This window comes from Colius striatus, chromosome Z (assembly GCF_028858725.1).
Source record: "Colius striatus isolate bColStr4 chromosome Z, bColStr4.1.hap1, whole genome shotgun sequence".
Lineage (NCBI taxonomy): Eukaryota > Metazoa > Chordata > Aves > Coliiformes > Coliidae > Colius > Colius striatus.
In genome coordinates this window covers 48,171,456-48,192,524 of record NC_084790.1, presented here as the reverse complement: position 1 = coordinate 48,192,524, position 21,069 = coordinate 48,171,456, and the positions used below count along the sequence as shown (strand labels likewise).

Sequence of the window (21,069 nt, the reverse complement as noted above, 5' to 3'; positions counted from 1 at the left end):
TGAGTGCATGTTAAGGTGCAGGTTTGCATGTGGCTGTGAAGGATCCAGGTACAAGCTGATCTTCCCTGCCATGATCATGTAACACGGTCCCAGACACCTTCATTTGCTTTGGGTCCTGTTGTTTGCAGTTGAAGTAGGAAATTCTCATTTGCTCAGCAAAGTTGTGGCAAGTATGAAGGCTTTTCAATTGTATTACGACAACTATAGGGCTAATCATTGATTTGGTGATATACTGTCAGATCCAGAAGAATCACCTCAGACCTGAGTGGCACATGTAAACATTAAATGAATTGTTTGAGAATGGTTTTCAAAACCAAATCACCCTACTTATAGGCCAAACACAATTGAAGCACTGTTATTCAAAGCATCTGAGCCTTCTTGGGGAGGAAAGGCAAGAAAAACCTCTGCTAGAGGCACAAATGGAATGAAAAGAGCATGGAGCTTTGTGAACTCTGTTGTTTCTGCAGCGCTGTCCTGAAAAATAAGAGACTACGATTTGATTCACAGAGTCAATCTTCACCGCTCTTTGTAAATGCAATGCAACTTTTAGAAACTCAGTGACCGCCGTCTATCCAAGTAGGTCCCACATTCTAGATAGTGTTTTAACAAAGCACTGGCGGATGGAAACATGTTGAAAAATTACAAAAGAGACTACACAGTTTGAATAAACAGTCCAATCACAAGAGAAGCAGATTTGCTCAACAACATTTCAAACTGCATTGCTGGTGAGTCTCATCTGATCACATAAATCCTACACTCTGTCCTCAGGATTCCACCACCACCAAGTTTGGTCTTTATAATGATACTCAGGTGCTGATCCTAAATACCTGAACAAGAAAACAGTATAACAAGACTGCTGTGATACCTGGAATGAGGAAAGACATACTTGTTCTTGCTAACCACTGATTTTTGAAATTCCAAGTTATATATTTAAGGGCGTCAGACAAGAAAGGAGGGCACAGGAAGACTGTAAACAGATCTAAGAATAACTACCTCTGTAGACATGTTATTCATTATCCCATTGAAAGGTTTTCACTAAGGACAGGAATTTGTTTCCTTCACAGTATTACGACCTCAACAAATTCATTTTTTTTACTGAACATGCTCCTTCTCTTTCCAGTCAAGAGTCTCAATTTCCACTTTGTTTCAGCAGCTTGCTGAGTCCTAGACTACTGTCACAGTTTAGCACTCTAAACCTGGACTACTTCCTGGGTAACATGCAAAGCTACAGCTGGCTACCTGCAGCTGTGTCAGGTATTATGAAAAAACAAGTAAATGGCAGAATAATGTATCTCCAAGGGGGGAAATTTAGTTGAGTGCTAGTACGCTCTCCAATTTATTACTTATAGCTCCACACTAGTGCATGTGCAGTTATTAATGCAAAAAGGCTTTAAAAGATTAAGTAATTTCTACAAATTTGTACAAATTATTATTACAAAAATCGAGTGGGTTTTTGATTATGAGTCTCCCAAGGAAGCAGAAAAGTGCCTGCAATTTTTTCCCACCCCAGTTTCTCACTGTTAGCCTGTGGACTTCTCTCTTTAAAAAAAAAAAAAAGATAAAAATTTAAAACGGTAATGCTTGTTTGCTCTGATGCATTAAAATGAATTTTAGAAATCAGATTGGTATGCTGAGACATAACATAAAAACTGTATATTTCTGTTATTTAACAGAGCGTGCAAAAAACAAGACTTCATGTTGTTTTTTACTCCTCATATTAAAGATGCACTTTTTTCATTGAAAGTCTTCAAGAAATGTTTGAAAGAAATATTATTTTCCAGTTGATTATGTTTCCATTCCAGTATAAACTATCTCCATTTCCCACCACAAACGTGAAATTATAATCATGACGTTCCACAATTAAGAGAAAGTATGGAATTTATCCTTGTTCATCCACAAGTCGCAAGACTTCTGTTTAATAAACAAGTACAGTATTTAAGATTTCAGTTTTTTCCATGAATACTGCAAATATACAAGTTCATCTTATTGCCTTTATAAAAGCATATTGATCCAATTTTATTAAAGACAGTATGCTTTAAAAAAAAAAAGAGTCCAAAGGTATAGTACCTTTGTTTCTATACATGCATGTGCAAGATCTCCAGACAAAAATACAAATGTGGAATCCTACAGCTTCACCATTTATACCTCCTTTGGTGAGCACCACTTGGTATCACATGATATAAGTACCATCTTTGTAGTATTTCATGGACTCTAGTTGCTGAGTCATTGCAAGGACGTCCTGAAACCCTGTACTGAGCCCAGACATGTGTTGAAAATAAGCTTCCTTCTCCACTTGGACAGTTAGGTTGTTTACACCAGCATCTTTCAGAATCGCTGTAACCTGAACAGAAGAATAGTAGTTAACAGTAGTATTACTTTTGGTATGCATTTCACAGTTAACTTGCAGCGTTCTAGCTCTGAAATACTGCAGACAAAAAAAGAACTCAATTTTCTGGAAATTGAGCTCTGGCTTTTCAGCTTCTGTGTGACCGGTAATTCTCAGTGTCTTGCTCAAGGAAATAAGTGTCTTTTTAAGGAAAAGAAAAAATCAAGGCAGACAGATAGTGTGCCAGCTATAAAAGCCAGATTTGCATCCAGATATCCTTGCTGTTTACTGCCTGTTTGGTACATGAAATCCACCTCCTCTTTATCTGAGAGCAGACATAGACAAACTTTTCAATGCTACTGGAAAGTTGTTTTAGCAAACAAGTCTTTATGCAACCAATTCCAAGCCAGCAGGCAAGAGAAAGCACAGCATTAGACATCAGCTCTAAGACATGAACTAATAGCTAGAAAAATGATCACAAACAGCAGCTTCAAACTTCAGTCTGTGACTCAAAAAGGGCCACAGAGTAAGAAATTGGGACACTAAGGTCTAAAAACCTCGCACCTTACCTGCTGAACAACTCTCTGTTCCAACACATCTGAAACCACTTGCACGTGTATTGTACCTGCCACAACACTTGCAGAGTGACACCAAAAATGAGGATCTCTGTAGGATATGACTCCTTCTATTTTTTGAATCTGTAAAAAAATTACAATAGCAAGAATTAACTTGCCAACACATTTTTAACTTGTGTATGCACACAGATAACGGTGGCAAATACTTCATAGGAAAACAAAGCTGTACAGCAAAGCAGCTTTCCAGCTAAGAAATAGCTGGAATAGCTGGAAATAGCTGTTCAGAAATACATAGTTCTGAAAGGTCACCTTGCTACTGCTGTCAAAGATGAGAGGCTAAAACTCAAACCAAATGAAAAATACAGCAGAGTGCAATACTAAACAGGATAAGGAAAAAATGGTTTAGTGTATAGACCACAGTAATATCGATGGACAAACCAATCAGAAAGCTGTCTAGGCATTTAACCATTTCTAGGGCATCTGTCACCTCACTATGAAGGACGAACAGCTGCTTAGTTCCAATAATTTACTTAATTGACTTAATTTAGAGGCAATAGTATCTTACCATAATTTATGATTTTTTAAAATTAATCTTGGTACCAGGTCTGTGTGCTGGTTTTGGGACAGTTACTTTTCTCTACCGTAGCCGGTATGGGACCATAGAATCATAGAATCATCATGGCTGGAATAGACTTTTAAGATCAAGTCCAATCACTAACCTAACACTGTCAAGCCTATTAGTAAACTAAACCAAACCATATCCCCCAGCACCTCATCTGTGCGTCTTTTGAGTACCTCCAGGGATGGTGACTTCATCACCTCCCCGGGCAGCCTTCTCTAAACATGCCCAGCTCCCTCAGTGACTCCTCATAAGGCTTGTGCTCCAAGACCCTTCACCAGCTTTTCTGTTTGCCTCTGGACACACTTCAGCACCTCCATGTCCCTCTTGCTACATGACTTCCTTAGTACTAGATATTCTTCCAACACTGTTAACAAACTCACCTGAAATCATAAGCTAGTCATAAAAGCAAAAGATATTACCATATTTTTTTTAATCTGTAGAACTCCTAATCCTGTCATATGTCTGCAAAACAGACTTAAACTAACTTGAGACATGACGTTGCCTAAGAAGCTGTTGGACTGACCCACTTGGGTTTTAGAATTATTAAAAACAGTTATGGCTTTCTGATATTTGTGTATGAAAACATTCAAAATTGTAGTTCTGACCTTTTCTAAAGCAGCATGCAGATCTTTCTCTTGTTCTGGAGGTATCCTTAACAAAAGCACTTGACAGGCATCTTTTAATAGTGGGATAACACTAAGAAAAATCAATATAGCAATAAAAAGGGAGCAGAGCGGATCAGCTATGAGCCATCCAAATTGCTGAATAAATATTGTGGATACAATAACACCAACACTGCCAAGAGTGTCTGCTAACACATGGAGAAACACACCTGAAAACAAAATAAACTGAGTGAATAAGTTGAACAGATCTGTTTAAAACGTACATACATGTTTAACAGCAGAGATGCAGCAGGGCTTAGTAAATATAACCAAGACCCCTCATGCTAAACAGAGGTAAACATCTGCCTGACCTGGTGCAAATAAACAAAACATTGAGCTTCTCTAGTGTTTAATTACAAATCAATGTAAAAAACCATTTTTTACTCCACATTGTGACGATCTAGGCAGACATCTAGGCTGATGAAGGGTAAACAGTTTTAAAAGTTTTGGTGGGATTTGTTCTCTGGGGCATAATTATTTAACTCTGTACAGAAGGACTCATCGACCCTTAGCAGAGGAGAAAAAGTTCAGTGTAAATGCACGAGCCTGCTAATGTGAACAGATACCAACAAATCCTTTGGGGTTTTTTTTTTAATGCCAACTCTCTTCCAAAAAGACTGCCTTTCTGCTACTGCAAGGGGTTTTATACTGCTTTACCAGTGGGTGGCACTCTCAACGTACACTGAAAAACAATCTCTAACCATTTGTAAGATTAGTGCTAGTTAAGTGTCAGGATTTGAAAGACTATTGAAACAGCTAAGAATATAGGCAGCCTTCACCAAAATGCCGGACAACAAAATAGCCAGCTGAATTAGTATGTCAACCAAGGAAACACAAGACTACTTGCTAAAATGCTTATGCTCTGACAAGCTTACAGAGAAAAAATATCATTACTTGATAGATTTCTTTTATAAGCCAGGCGGTTGTCTTACAATCACATCTAGGAACTGTTATTCTGTATTTCTTCTGCTTCTTATCCCCTCCCCTTGTGTTTATACAAACAGCTGTCACAAGATACCTGTGAGAATGGTAATGTCTTTAATAGAGAAAAGCTTTGTACTTTCCTTTCTCTGTGGAACTTGGAAACAAGGACTTTAAGCTTATTCAGTAAGGTTTATAATGACTGCTCATAATTTTAGTGAAGACTGCAGATAAATGCTTTTTATTGGTCCTTAGGTATCATCCACATTTAAGAAAGACATGCAAAATAAAAACTGAAGTTACGTTTCTTCAAGGGAAACTTATTAATGAAGAAACAGTTTGAGAAATTCATGTATACCGTATTACGTGGCTGTCAGATCACTCCCGGAGAGAGATTTTGAGAATGATGCAAGTACTGCTCTGACTCTGAGGGTCTTCAAAATCTGCTGGAAATTACAGACATTGTTTACAATTAATCAATTTGTACTTGCCTCTCATGTTAGTATTCATGCCTCCTCCAGAAGACCCATGGGAATGTCCATGGCTGTGGCTGTGGTCACTGTGGGAATGGCTGTGCCCATGGCTGTGGCTGTGCCCATGGTGAGAATGGCTGTGCTCATGTGAGTGACAGCCTCCCCGAGAAGTCCCATGAGAGTGCACGTGGCTAAAGGCACAAATACCAACGAGGTTTACCATCAGCCCTCCAACGGAGACTGGCTGTGAAAGGGGAAAAAACCCTTTAACTTCACTACATCTTCCCAGGTGGTCAAGTTTATTTTCTAGCATAAGATAATCAGAAACATCATGTACCTGATCTTAAGGAAAACTGTGGAAGCATTAACATGAACAGAATGATTATTCTAGTATTGATTCCTCATCACATTACTTTCACTACACAAGATGGTTTCAAGGGAATTTTCTTTCCCTCTCAAAAAAATCCAATTCTCCCCAACCTTCCCAAAAGGTCCACTCAATAACCACCACCAAAACGCAAAAAGTAATAAATGCAATTCAGGGCAGGATAACAATTTTAAGAAGGGGCGATTGATTATATTTACTTACAAGAAGAGACAAAGTGATTGGAATGCAAACTTTGTTTTGCTTTCGTTGGAAAAAAAAATTATATTGCATCTGGGACACACACACTCATCTAAAATCGTATTTAACTGAAGACAAATGCCGCTTTATTGGTTGAGTTGTGCATTTTATCTGTCTGCCTGATTTTCTACTCTTCTCTTGAAGAGTAGTATCAGCTAATAAAGGAGTTACGTCCTACTCAGGGGTTATTACACCTCTCCTTGGTGATGCAGACTACTCATGTACAGGGATTAACCCCATACCACCCCCAAGAAGCAAAATCAGTAAAATTAGTAGATAAAACAGAGCAAATATTGAACATTAAAAAGAAAAAAACAATTCAGGCCTTGACTGCAGTAATGTATGTTTCTAATTGTGCCTACATAAAAATTTTTCTCTTTGTTACTGAAGAGAGCATGAGAGCACAAACTTGAGTGTCTCAGTGAAAGAAAAGAAATGAAGCTGGAAATGTGATAAATGAAAACTCGTATTTGCAGGATTCCATAATAAAACCAAATCATTTTGCAAAAAATGAACCATTACATTTGAAAATGAAACTTGAAAGTTTAGGTAGGAAGTCTCTAAAGAGGCTGCGGAAGGTAGACAGTCACAGGCTGTAATTAGGATTAGCTGTGCAGAACTCCATGATTTTTATGCCACAGTAAGACAATTCAGCATAATATTACGAATTCTGGCTGTTTTTTAAATTTTCTCAGAGACTAGCACAAAATCTTTTCTGTAATAATTGACATTGGTATACATAGCAAGCTGCAGAACCAAAATAGTATTGTATAGATTATTTATTGCAGAAGGATCACCACCTAAAATGATTACAGCTGTAATATATTGGGAAAAATTCAGTTTATAATTACTGTTATAATTACATTGCCTTCAGCCCTCTATATTTTTCTAAAACTGCAAAAGTAGATCTAGTTTTGATTCTAAAATTAGAACATGTTAAAAAGTGAAGGCACAGTTTAAATCTCTTCAGTATACAACTTTAGTCTCCTTAACTTTTTTTTTTTTTTTAAATAAGACATAAACAAACATAAATGAGGTGTTAACTGCCAAACAACATTCAAAGAGAATGACAAAACTTACAGTTAGCATATTTGTATCTATGTCTGGAGGATCCACCAGTCTGGCCACTGATTCCATGAAGACAAAGAAAGCAATTACCATGAGAAAGAGGCCATTAATAAATCCAGAGAGAATTTCTACACGTCCATACCTGAAAATGAGCACACGTACTTTTCAGATTGAAGGAAAAATTTTGAAGCTATAATACACTTAGTAAAGCATTAAGATTGCTTTGATTTTTACGTCAATGCCACAAAATTGTGTGATAATTTCTGGGTTATTTACTTCTGACTAAGACATAGCTAGTTTGCACTGTCCAAGTGTTTAATACTATAAAGCTACAACAATGTTTTTGGTTTTTGTAATATATACTGCACATTCAGGGCTTCAACTGCTACACTGCTACGCAATGTAACCCTACAAATTTTGATCACATCAGCAGAACTGAAATCCTCATATAAACACTAACCTTCAGCATTTTTTGTTTGACATACATACACATACAGACTGAGGTAACCTCTAAATGTGTGACATTCATAAAGTTTTATTTGAAAAGATAAATGAAAATTACATTTCAGATATTTTTTCACAGGGATAAGAAGGAAATGCAAGTGGACTAGAAGAACCGGCAAAAATGCCACAGAAGCATGCACCATTAAAACATCTCAAACATATCTTTACAGCAGGACATTTTCAAAACTTCTTAGAAAGTCCTTAAAGAATCTAATATACATACCCATATGAAAATATGCGAGTTGCTTTCCATCTTGTCATCAGAGCTGCAAAAAGGCCCATCACCAATGCAGAACAATCAAAAAGCATGTGAAATCCATCAGAAATAAGACCAAGGCTATTGGTCCACACTCCATAAAAAAGCTCCACAAAAGTGAAAGCCTAAAACAAAACAGAGTTTCAATTTTTCTGTGAAGATTAACTTGCCATTTAATGTCTCGTTAGCTAGCAGGAAACTCTTTCCATAGGATGCTTGTTAGTTTTCAAAGGTATGGTTCACAGAATTTCTAAACCATTTCTGTCTTCCCATAACAAAACAGAAGTGACAGATTCCAAGTCTATGAAGAGATGTTTTTGAACCCGCCCTTCCAAAAGCCTTAGACCAAAGGGAACAGCCCTTGAATTTAAGGAGTTGAATTTAAGTTTTCATTTAGAATTTTGAACTGACATCATGCAGGCAAAATTGTAAGTGTTTTGTCATTAAATATTGTACCAACTCTGCATTATTAGTGTAAAAGCAGTGCTGTCTATACATCTGTAAAAATTTTCTCCACCAATTGTGAAGACTGTTTAGTTTTGAAAAGGGTACAGAAGGAAACATTTTTAACACATACATGCATTTTCCCTGTAGGATTTACTATTATTAATCTGTCTGTAACTTTTTTCCCCCCATCCTTCATATTCCATAATGGAATCCCTTCAAGTGATCATGGATACTTCAAGTTCCTTCCCCAGTTTTTGTGGATAATTGTCATGGAATGAAGTGAGATCTCTGCACATGTGGTTATATTAATCTTGCTTACTGCTTGATCTTTCCCTATTCAAGAAAGACACAAGCTAGAAACAAAAGCAGCCTAATCCACAATGACACTAATCAAACCTATACTTCCTGCTTTGTTTTTCCCATTCTTACTTTTTATTTCAGCTTATCTGCCAGTAACACTGAGAGATACCTCAAGCTAAAACATATCATAGTAACAGCATTTACTTACTGGTATGCCGCAGTTGCACACAGCACCAGTGAGCACAAATCAAGGTGAACTGCCTCTTACTGTATGTGTAGCTTAAGAATCTTCTATTTTAACATACCACCTAATAAAGCTATCATAGTATCATTACATACTCTATCAAGGGGAAGACTTTTTAAAGAATAACTTCTTACTGTACTATGGATGTACTACTGTGATTGGGTTTGGAAAAAAAAAACCCACCAGAAAACCACCATGAACTTACCAGATTTAGGCACAAGAAATAGAAGATCTGCCTAGAATCATACTCCTCAAGGATTTGTTTCAGTGACTCCTTAATAAATCGGGGTATCGACTGAGAGCTCTGCTGTAACGCATCACCCATGAAGTTATAGAGAGGAGTGCCTTCAGGGGAATAGCCAATAAGGGTACCCTTCTGCCCTTTCCTGGAGGGGGAGGACAGGATATTGGCAGCTGCAAGGAAAGTATTGAAGTTTTTGTTGCTGTTTCTAAACTTCACAGCTATTTTACATTGTATTTTATCAGCAAAGTTAAACATGAAATTTGCAAGCAGCAAAGTGACTGTCAACTTCAACTTGAGGTTTTTCATTAGATTCCATTGCTATGTAAGGTTAGACAATCACTTTCACAATAGTTCTATTATTTTTTTTTTTTTTTTTTTTTGTGGACAGCCACCAAAAGAACACAAAGTTACAGGCCCTTTTTATTCAGTGAAGCCATAAAAAGATCATCCAAAAGAATTCTGCATGCATCCATTTTCTGACTGGCTTCCCAGTCACATGGCCAACAGACTTACTAAGAGATAAGTAAGAATACGTACATAAGATGAAGAAGATGGCACTCACTACCACCCCTCCGGAAAGAACATGCTCTGTGCTTTCACGGTGTTGTGCCTTGTTCATAGCTCGAAGCTGGTCTGTTATTGGATGTGTCCAAAAGTTGCCGAAAAGCAGTGCACTAATGAAAATAAGAAAGGATCCGTATCTAGCACACGTGGAAGCTTCCATCTTGACCAAGCATATGGACTCCACGTAGAAATCCAGGATCACGACGAAAAAGATGACTGTTATGAAAGGCATGATGAGAGAAGACCAAGACTCTACTTTACTCTGCAACAAAAAGTAGATTTCGAACAGGATTGTTCTCCATTAGATATGACTGTATATACAGCATTAAATATAGTTCACTGTCATTATGAATGTTTTAGGAAACCCCTCAAAACAAATACTTTTATAATTTCAATTTATCACATGAAACCAACATTCCAGCTACAGAAAGACACATTGTAGCTAACATCCCAGAGTTGCTTAAGTTGGAAAAGACCTTTGAGATCATTGAGTCCAACAGTCAGACTGTACTACAGTACCTTATTTTAGATTCTTTCATGTGCTTAAAAGCAATGGCATACACAATGCCACGTTTGCAGTAACAAACACGTCTTTAAATTACCATAATCTGCTCCTCAGGAACAAGAGAGCCTTGTATTTATACAGTCATGAATACTTGTGCAATGTTAGTATATGAATCCAGGATATAGTATCTGAGCTAGAAAGATGAAATAAAGTTATCACACAGAAAAGGAGATTAAGTATATCACATAGATATACTTCAAAATACAGAGAAGAAATTTAAAACAGAGCTTACTAAAAAACCAAAGGTAGCAGCTTTGGTAAGATATCTTAAAGATTTAAATTGCACTTCACAAGCAGAAGCATTACAAAAAAACCCCATTTATTTTTGTACTTGCTATCTTACCTCTGTTGTCAGAGAGAGGACAATGACCCACGGGCACAACAAAAAGACTGAAACAAGGTGAGACAAAGCTTGAAGCCGCTTGGCTCCACCTACATCTACAGATAGTTTTCGGGAAGCCAGGTGAAAACCAGCCTTACAGCACAATGCCAGCACTAGAAGCAGTACTCCTCCCTGGAAACACAGATTGATCTTGTTAGCATTTCTTTAGAGACAAAGACCTCACTCCAAACCCAGTGATGCTTAAATGAAGAAAATTAATATGCTTTTCCTTATCAACAAAAGCCAAAAACAGGACAGTTCCTGTAATTGTCACTCTAGTTAAAAGCAGTAATATAGCATACACAGTTATACTTCAATGACTATTCACAACAACCTAATATGACTTGAAGTTTAAAACTCTCAATGGTGTTAAATGGCATACAGCAGGTAATTGGTAGTTAAGAGCATATGAGGAAAAAGAAAAATCACACAAAACTTAGTTTCCCATTTTCCATTATTAAAAAGGCACTGAAAGCATATGTAAGCCCCGAAAGTCTCATGTCACCCTGGCTTCTTATGCTTTCAGAGTCTTTCATTCACTTACCTTTAATTGTACCCTACTACATTTCTTCACAATATTTTATTTGAAAATTGTTCCATAAATTAATCACAGGATACACACACAGCATCTCATTTCCCTTAGATCACATTGACTTTGCGCAGCTAAACAGTCTCTCTAATATTTGATTTATTTTTAGATTAATACTGTCTCAGCTGCTCCATATATTTTTTTTTCCAGTTTCAGTCCCCAATGCAGCAAATTTAGCAACAGGACTAAAGTAACAGAACACCTCAATGAGCCAGCTGATTGCCACACCGTAAGATTTTGATACTCAAGTTATTCATGACACCAAATATAATGGGACTATACTGCAGAGAAGTATCAGAATCTATGTCTTAAAATACAAGCATCTAATGTATCAGAAAGACTGGGAACACATACAGCAACGGAACACAGATGACAGAATACCTTATGATAATTTTAATGAGACTTTTTAAGTTATGTGTTACAGCCAAGTCCTTATCAGCCTTACAAGTTGAATACTGTATACTTTGGCTTGCTGCATTGAAGCTGCTCATACTCAATCAGGATGTAAAAATTACAGTGGTAGTCCAGTAACATTTTTGTTTTGATTTAGGCTTGGAGCTTTAGGCTTTAGGCTCTGAGCTGGTGAAATTTTCTCTTATAAAACTTAGGTAAATACTGACCTACTGAAATAAAAGTTACTTACCTTGTGATCAGCAACACCTAGGAAAGCAATGATTGTATACAGAACATGTGTAAGAGCACTGTCATGATGCCCCTCAGCTACATTAAAAAAAATACAATTAAGGAAGAGTTTCATCTGATGTTTTTGTTTTTTTTTAAACCAAAGAATAGGTAGAGGCAGCAGAAGACCACAGTAAGTGGAAGTAAAAGGAGCTTTAAGGTCCTTAAATTTGGGAAAAGCAGTCAATATTTCCACTGCAAATCGTTAAAAAAACTAGGGGAGAGGGGAGGAAAAAAGGGGTATTTTAAAACATGTTAACATAGTCACTGTTCAATACTGCACAGCAGTCATGATATAAGACTGGAAAGCTGACTTTGAAATATATTCAATGGCATTAAAAATGATATTATCACTAAAAGCGCTAAACCAGGGAGGTGTCTGAAGTATGATCTATATTTTCCATTTTCTAAATATTTAAACTTAACTCACAAGCACAAGCGGGTCCAGAGGAAGGACAAAAATGATCAGAGGGATGCAACAGCTCTTCTTGTGAGGAAAGGCTGAAAAGTTGATCAACCTGGAGAAGGCTCCAGGGAAACTACACTGCAGCCTTTCCATACTTAAAGGACTTGTAGGAAACATGGGGACAGACTTTTTAGCAAGGCCTGCTGTGACAGGACAAAGGGTAATGGTTTTAAACTGAAGGGGTGTAGATTCAGACTAGATAAAGGAAGAATTTTTTTGCTGTGAGGGCGGTGAAACACTGGGCGGTTGCCCAGAGAGGTGGTTCGTGGATCCCAGGAACATTCAAGGTCAGGTTGGACAGGGCTCTGAGCAACTAGATCTAGTTAAAAATATTCCTGCTTAGTGCAGGGAATTTGGACTAGATGGCCTTTAAAGATCCTTTCCAAACCAAACCACTCTATGGTTCTATGAATTTTTCTGGATATGCAGAAAAGGTTGCCAGCCAGGCTGTCAAACATTTACTGCACAAACTTAGGCTACAGCCATTATGTCTAGAATTTCTAAAAAAAAAACCCAAACAGGGGAGATGATCAAGAAAGCTTCCAGCAATCCTAAGTGGTCTGATATGTGCACATGAGCAGGGAGTCTTCAACCTTCAACTACAATTATCTACAGCTATGTTTTAAGTTACCGAAGTAAGCAATGCCATTAATTCAGCTCTAATTATCAGTATTTAGATGTAAAAGTAAAATCTTACACTATAATATTCTTGAAAGACTCCCATCAAGAAAAACGCAAGCATATTTAATTCAGCACACTCCACTTTCTCTCTTCTCCAGTAATAACATGCACCGGCTCTTACACAGAGCAAGAAAGGATACGATGTTCTGCTATTTTAGCCATGAGGTCATCATTATCAAAAAGTAGTAAGCAGATGACAGCTATGATGAAAAATGCAGCACCTCTTGTCTGTAAAAAAAAAAAAACCACAAAACCACATTGCAAGTAAGATCAATGTAAAAAAATACAAGACATCAGTCCCCTCCCCCCCACCGCTTCCCAGATTGATGCGAACATATTTTAATTCAAGTAAGAAAAATATGAGGGGAAAAAAAAAAATCCTGTTTTTTTTTTTTAGAAAACTGACATTGACAATATAATTCTATGAGTTACCAGATGACTCAGAGCAAATCGCCACTCTAACTAAAGCTAGAAGCCTATATCTTATGAACTTCAAGTGTGATTGCTTCCTTCTGTGGCATATTTCTGCCTGTCAGAAGGTACAGCTGATTAAGCCTGGTGATTTAATATTTTGTAGCATCAAGGAGCTATAAATAAGATGTAGTGGACAAGCTGTCAAATTTTATCTTAGGGGAGGCAAAGGCTAGAAAAATTGGAGCTCTGCTTTGCTTTCTTGGGGAAAGGACAGAGGCAGCTGTGAAATCCCAGCTCCCCGAGCTTCCTGATTTAAGACACTGCAATTTTAGTATTCATGATCTTGGCAAGACACTGAGCTCTCCAGCTAAAAAACACTATTAAAATTAAATTTTTTAAAGTGAAATACAGCTATCAAATTCCCATTTTGGAAGTTAGAGGACTTCTGTTTGCCACAGTCCACTTCTTAAAGCTGAGACATTCACAGGACACAGTTATTGCTCCCTTGTTTCTTCTGCCTTGGTTTAGATATGCAGCTGAGCTGCCAGGCTGTGAATGTAGGTGACAAAGACACAGCTTGACAATCCTCTGGAGCTCTACAGCTACCCTTTGAGTGGTTTGCTGGAGAAGAAACTTCTCTTGCAAATGAAGAGCTTCCTGCTGGATACCCCAAGCATCTCAATTTGAGGAGGGTGGGCAGAGCAGATGACTCCATTGTGCACTGTAAGGCCAGCCTGAAGGTGATTAGAGAACGGCAGCAGCAGCTATAAGGCAGAGATCTCAAAATTCCCAGCTCAAGGTGGCACCAAAGCCAGACCTTCTCCTACACATCAAATAGTCTAGCCTTGGGTATATGACATCATAACAAATCCTCCTCCAGCTATCAATGGTTTTGAGTGAAAGTGGCAAAGATTGCTAGGTGCTAAGATAAGCTCATTACATTTAGGGCTTATTAGGCAAAACTGGAGAACACCTTTCGACACTGTGTGGGACTTGGACAAAGGGTGTCTCAAGCATAGACCTCCTCTCTACACTTAAATGCAAAAATAATTCTAAAGGTTCTTTTCAATCTAAAACCAGAAAAATGTTTCAGGCATCTGCCATGGATCTCCAACAACTTCACTCACGGTTTCTCTCTTAACATCGTATTTATTATTTCAAGCAGTATATCTTACAGTTTCACCACTAATTAAACTAAAAAAAAAAAAAAAAAAAAGACTGCTCAGCTTCTACTGAGTAAGTATGAAATTGCTTGTTCCAGGTAAAAAGTACATGGACTTATAGCATAAGTATTTTTACATTTGGTAAAATAATTTTTAAAATACCTTTGCTGGTCCTCCACTTGAGCTTGTGAACAAGACACTAAGGAGTGATAGCACAACCACATCACTGTGCTCAAACAGCAACAGTGTCCTGTAAAAAGGTGAAACAGACATGTCCACTTACAGGTCTACTTCACAAGCCTAACATACTATTTCAACTAAAATTCAATGACACAGCAGTCAAGTATCTACCTTGTGATTTCAACAGCAAGTTTGAACAATCCAAAAGAATAAATGCAAACCTATTCGCCTTCATCAGCAATCTAGCTGCAGACAGCCAGAAGCATCACAAAAAAATGGTGGTCCTGTTCGGTTGTATTGTTAAATCCTAGTCATTGAGGTATTGATGCTCTAGTAGCTTATGCATCCTCAGAACCTCTTAGACTGCTGAAAGTAAGTTCTAACTTGCTCAGTATCTCCTTCAGATAGCAAAGGCTGACTAACAAGCTGTATCAACAGCTCCCCACCGCAGAACAGGAAAGTAATAACTGCTGTCAAGCTAACAAATGCTTCTGCTATTCTCTGCACAGCAATGCAATCTGATAGGGTCCATGTTACTGGCTCTGAGAAGATTGCTAGCAACCAGAAAGGCACCACAGTATTAAGAAATCCGATTATTCTCAAGTATGCCTTCTCCTGTGTGGAAGATAAAACTTCAAACTTATAAAATGTGTTGTTTAAGGCTTTACCTTTCTCTCTCTGATGGCAGATGCTTTCCAATAAATTAACTTTCATTTCTGGAAGTCTAATGTTATTTTTTTTACAGTTACTCAGTTGGTACTGCTAACAAACAGCACAAGTGATTTCACTCAAGAGCATGTGCACTAACGCTACCCAATTTTAACATGGTGCAGGCACGCAACCAGATAAAGCAGTGCACTGCAATGAATGCAGAAACTGATTCTAGTCACCTGGCGCAGGAATGCAAACTGCCGTCCATAGCTGTCAAGCCATGGGCTTCAAACGATTCAATAAACAACTGGGGAAATGGTGGAAACCACAACCAGTAAAACAGTCAGTGATCTTGATGTATGACTCACAGCAACAGTCCAAGTGCTATGAGGAATTTCACTGGCATCTTGTCCAAGAATGAATGAAGAAAATGACAAGTTCTACAGAAATTTTATGTAGCTTTCCCCAAGCACAAAAGAATTTACAGAAAAAAGCATAAAGACCCATTTAAAATTTACAAAGATAAAGTAAGAGGCTGGCATCATGGGGTAACGGACACAAAATCAAAACCACAAGGAGCAAGACAGGCAAGGATCAAAAAAAAGAGCTTAAAAATATAAAATGTTCTTTACTGTAAATACACATATTTACCTCAGTGGTCCACAAAGAGTAAGGCCAAAAAACCACAAGAGTGAAATGATACATCCCACAACAGCATGCTTAAAAATTTTGATCCACTACAAAAGAAAGATATTTCATTGTAATTTTCTCTACAATTTCAAAATTATTAGGTGCTAACATGGCATTAATTAGCATTCTTTTAGCATAGCAGCTGTAGAAATAAGAGAGGAAAACGCATGCTATGGAAGTTCTGCAAAATTTAGAGTAAGACTGTCTTCTTAATACTTGCTTGGCAGTTAGGGTTTGTTTGGAAATATTATGAACCAGAACTACTTATTATTTCTTTTGCACCACAGTATGACATTCTATAGTACTGAACAAGATCTCTTTAACAAAAAATCTGAAAAAACAACACTGAAAAAAAGGTTAAGGCCCTCCACCTGTCAAAGATGCTGTTTATTTTGTCATCTATAGCATCCATCTGATAAATATATATAGAACTAGGTAAAACATCCCAGATAAAGACGTTATTACATCTATAAATACTTATGGATGTGTTAAATTCTTTCTTCAGAAGTCAGGCTATAATTCAGCTATTCAATACATTGTTACAAACTGTAAATGCAAGTTTTTGAAGAACAGGCATTAATTTTTCACATGCATGAAACAAGAAAAGTGCTTATGACAAACATCACATCCTCAAAATACAGAATTTAAGTTTTTTTTAGCAACAGCAAAACCATAAATGGACAAATTTTTTAAAACAAATTGAAGATGCAATTTATTGCTCCTCACACCTGTGTCGCACAATTCTGCCATACGTGCCCAATTATGAAAGCAGATGACATTTGGAACACTTCCAAGGTTATCCTTCAGATCTTGTATACGGATCAAGTTTTTGTGCACACAATTACTTAAAACCAAGATAAATATGGAGTGGTTGAGAGAGAAAACGTGTTTCTTAGAAACACGTTCTTGCACCCTGCCCCTGCTCTGACACCTCGAGATCCTGGGGACTTAATACAGGTCTGAAGAGCACTCACTAGCCCCTTATTATCTTTGTTCTGCTTTCATTTTTGGCAAGAGCTGCATTGTCACAAATACCCACAAAGCTGTGAATCACTATTACATACATTGACTTACTTGACGCTTAGTTACTGCTTTTCCTGAAGAAAATGGTTTTTGAAACAAAACCATAAAAAATGCAGACCTGTTAAAAGAAGAAAGTTTTCTTTATCAGCACATTACCTATCAACTTTTTATTCAAACCAGCTCTACACAACTCAATCTCTTGTATTAATTAGGCTGTTGAAAATATGTCTTCTTCTACATTATTCATTAAAACGCCATGCTGGTCCGACTCACTTAGGTTTCATTTTCCCTGCTGCATTATATATGTGAGACATCACTACAAAGTGAGCTTTCTGGGGAGGCTGCACCTCAAATACTGTGTCCAGTTCTGGGCCCCTCACTACAAGTACATTGTGGCGCTGAAGCATGTTCAGAAGACAAGGAATGATGCTGGTGAAGGGTCTGGAGCACAAATCTGATGAGAACTGGCTGAGAAATCCAGGGTTATTTAGCCTAGAGGCTGAGAGGAGACATGATCACTCTCTACAAGTACCTGAAGGGGAGTTGTAGTGAGGCGGAGGTCAATTTCTTCTCTCCAGTAATGACTGACAGGATACAAGGAAATGGGCTCAAGTTGTGCCAGGGGCAGTTTAGATTAGACACAAGGAAGAACTTTTTCAGAGAGGGTTTTTAAGACACTGGCAGAGGCTGCCTAAGGAGTTGGTAGTCACCATCCCTCAAGATACTTAAAAGATGCACAGATGACGTGCTGAGGGACATGGTTTAGTGATAGGCTTGGCAGTGTGAAGGTTAGTGGTTGGACTCTATGATCTTAAAGGTCTTTCCCAACCAAAGTGATTCTATGATTCAGTTCTCAGAAATTTTAAATGCAAGTTCGTTGTAGACTGGCTAATGAGATGTCTGTCTGTGATTTACCAGAATCAAAATAACTAATCTCAGAAGTTTTGAAGGAAAATATTACCTTTTTTATTAGGAAGACAAATACTCCCAAAGACTTATTCACATATGGCATGCTGAATCCATGGTCTTGCAAGAAATGGCATGGAACAGCATGTATCTTCCTCAACTGGGATCAAGAGTAAGTGATGCAGAAAAACACTACGGTACTTGAGAACACACAAGTGAGAAGTCCAGAAGTGTAAACAAATTTGAAATAAAAGGGAAAAATGGGATTCCAAATGTTCTAACTCTGACAAGTTTATTACAGAAGGGCTCTTCCATGTTGTTTCAGGTAAACACGAAGCAGTATTGTGTTTGCAAATGTTGTTTCTGTGTATTTGCTATTAGCTTCTACAATTAACTCTCAATCAGGGAACAATAGCAGTTGAAGATCAAGAGAACTATATGAATACAAGTTACAAGGAAGAACGCGTCTTCTACGCCTTTCTCAAGAAAATATGGACACATCCAAGTTTCTTATATCCATACTGTCATAGTGTTATCAATTTTAAAGTAGCAAAACCAGAGACACTTCTCAAGGGAGGAAAGGCCTTACAGAGAGATCTGGATAGGTTAGAGAGCTGGACAATCACCAACTGTGTGAAATTTAACAAATGCTGGATTCTCCACCTCGGGCCAGGTAGTCCTGGTTATTCCTACAAACTGGGGGATAAGAGGTGGGAGAGCATTACAGCAGAAGGAGATCTGGGGGTTTAGGCTGATGGCAAGTTGAATATGAGTCAGTGTGCCTTGGCTGCCAAAATGGCCAACTGTGTCCCAGGGTGCCTCAGGCACAGAATCAGTAGCATACTGAGGGAGGTGACTGTCTCACTCTGCACTGCTATGTCCTCACCTCCAGCACAGTGTAGAGTTTTGAGTGCCTCAGTATAAGATCAAACTGTTATAAAGAGTGTGGAGAGGAGAGTGACCAAGATGATGAAAGGTCTTGAGTGCAAGACTTACAAGTGTCTGAGGTCATGTGGTTTGCACAGCTTGGAGAAGGCTGAGGGGTGACCTCAACACAGACTACAGCTTCCTAAAGAGCAGTGGAAGGAGAGGTGATGTCCCCTCTTGGTGCCCTGTAATAGAACACGAGGACATTGAATGAAGCAGCTTAAGGGGTGTTCAGGTTGGGCATTAGGAAAATCTTCACTGAGAGGGTGGTTGGTCACTGGGACAGGCTACCCAGGGAAGTGTTCACGACACCATGCCATCAAGAGTTTGAGCAGTGTCTGGATGACTTTTAGTCATATGGTTTAGTTTTAAGCTGTCCTGCAAGGATCAGGGAGTTAGAACTTGATGATCCTTATAGGTCTTATCCAACTTGAGATGGTCTACAATTCTGACATTACAGTGTGTGGGAATAAAGAACTGGTAATTGGAAAAAATGTAAACTGACCTTCAGAGTATGAGACTGATTGCTGGCGAATGAGGTAATGTTATAGAATGCCTGGTTGCGAATGTGAGAAGCAGCAGCGTAAGAGTGGAAAACAGGCAAATCCTGAAGGCCAGCAGGATGTAAGAGCAAAACCAGACATTATGTAACTCTTGACAATAAACTGGGAGCTTGCATACAGCAGGGCAGCGCTTGCTCATGACAATGCTCCCTCCCCCTTCAGGAAACCTGAGAAGGTTTGGTGTGTTTCAGCACTTTGCCCTAATCCCACCTGGCCTAAGACCAGCAACAGTGAGCAGAGGTAAAACACTTCTAACAGATTATTTCCCAGATCCACTGCTGTACCTTCTCCTCGATTCCTCTACCATAATATAATGCAGGGTATCGACCTGATGCTACCACAGAACACCACAGGCCAAGTGCGCTGTAGCAGCGGCGCTTCCCGTCCTGCACACTCACCCCAGCTGCACTATAAAGATGAACTGCACGAGGTGGACCGCTTTTAGAAGATCGTAGGATTCAAACATCCCCACGGCTTTCAAAAACTTGGCGAAGCACAGCAGCACGATGTACCGCGTCAGCCTGCAAAAGGACAGAGGGCAGTTTGCGCTTGCCACCAGACACATGCCGCCGCCGCCCCCTACCTCTGCCCGGCGCTCCTGCCGCAGAAGACTGCCGGCCGCTGCTAGAAGCCGGTGCCTGGGGTTCCACAGCGGGAGGGACGGCGACGGGCAGCCCTCCCGCCTCGCTCAGCTGAGCGGACGCTCCCGCCCCGCCGCCGTTACCGAGCGCTGGGCACATCCACGGGCCCCAGCACGCCGCCGCCGGCTAAGACCTGCCCGCTGTACTTCTCCTCCATGCCGGCGCGGGCCGAGGGGTACGGGAAGGAAGGAAGAAGTGGCGCAGGCTCAGGCGCGGCGCAGGCTCAGGCGCGGCGCAGGCCGCCTCCCCTGCAGAGGCAACACCTCATCCCCGGCAGCCGAGCCGAGCCGAGCCGAGCCGCGCCGAGCCGCGCCGAGCCGCGCAGCGCCGCGCCGCGCTACGGGACGGGACGGGACGGGACGGGACGGGACGGAACCTGAGGGTAGGCCGCACGCAACCCGCGCATGCGCCGGCGCCCTGCGCAGGCGCTGCGGGGAAGCGGGCGGGCAGGGCCGGCGGCGTGACGTGGGAGGCGGCGGCAGAGGCCGTGCTTGCTGAGGAGACGAGGGGTGGCGGGTGCTTTTCACCCGTCGCTTGCCGGGAAGCTGTGTCCGCGCCGCCTGCCGAGCCGCGGAGCGTGGCCCGCATTGCAGCGTTGAGGGGAGCCGAGGCCCACCAGGGCACAGGCGACGGCCCGCCAGCGAAACTGCTTTAAAAAGGATTAGTCGCGCAGCATTTGTCCTGCGGAGGGACTGGTCACGCGTGTTTGGTGGCTT

At 39.7% G+C, this 21,069-nt stretch overlaps 1 protein-coding gene across 4 annotated transcripts; it reads right to left on the bottom strand.

The window, feature by feature from the left end:
* Nucleotides 1-1,860: 1,860 nt before the first annotated feature.
* On the bottom strand, nt 1,861-20,738 carry SLC30A5 (solute carrier family 30 member 5). 4 transcript variants are annotated; one of them, XM_062017936.1, is made up of 16 exons: nt 20,437-20,738; nt 20,111-20,233; nt 17,368-17,434; nt 16,255-16,340; nt 14,935-15,022; nt 13,336-13,423; nt 12,011-12,087; nt 10,740-10,910; nt 9,805-10,093; nt 9,229-9,437; nt 8,000-8,157; nt 7,285-7,414; nt 5,598-5,823; nt 4,129-4,355; nt 2,896-3,024; nt 1,861-2,341 (listed from the first exon to the last, which is right to left on the bottom strand). In XM_062017936.1, the coding sequence occupies exons 1-16, from the start codon at nt 20,508-20,510 to the stop codon at nt 2,171-2,173; spliced, it is 2,313 nt and encodes a 770-aa protein (XP_061873920.1). In that variant the 5' UTR covers nt 20,511-20,738; the 3' UTR covers nt 1,861-2,170. The 4 variants fall into 4 exon arrangements, with proteins under 4 accessions (XP_061873920.1, XP_061873921.1, XP_061873923.1 ...); XM_062017937.1 differs by lacking the exon at nt 4,129-4,355; XM_062017939.1 differs by lacking the exons at nt 14,935-15,022; nt 20,111-20,233; nt 20,437-20,738 and having other exon boundaries at nt 17,358-17,434.
* Between the last annotated feature and the right edge of the window lie 331 nt (nt 20,739-21,069).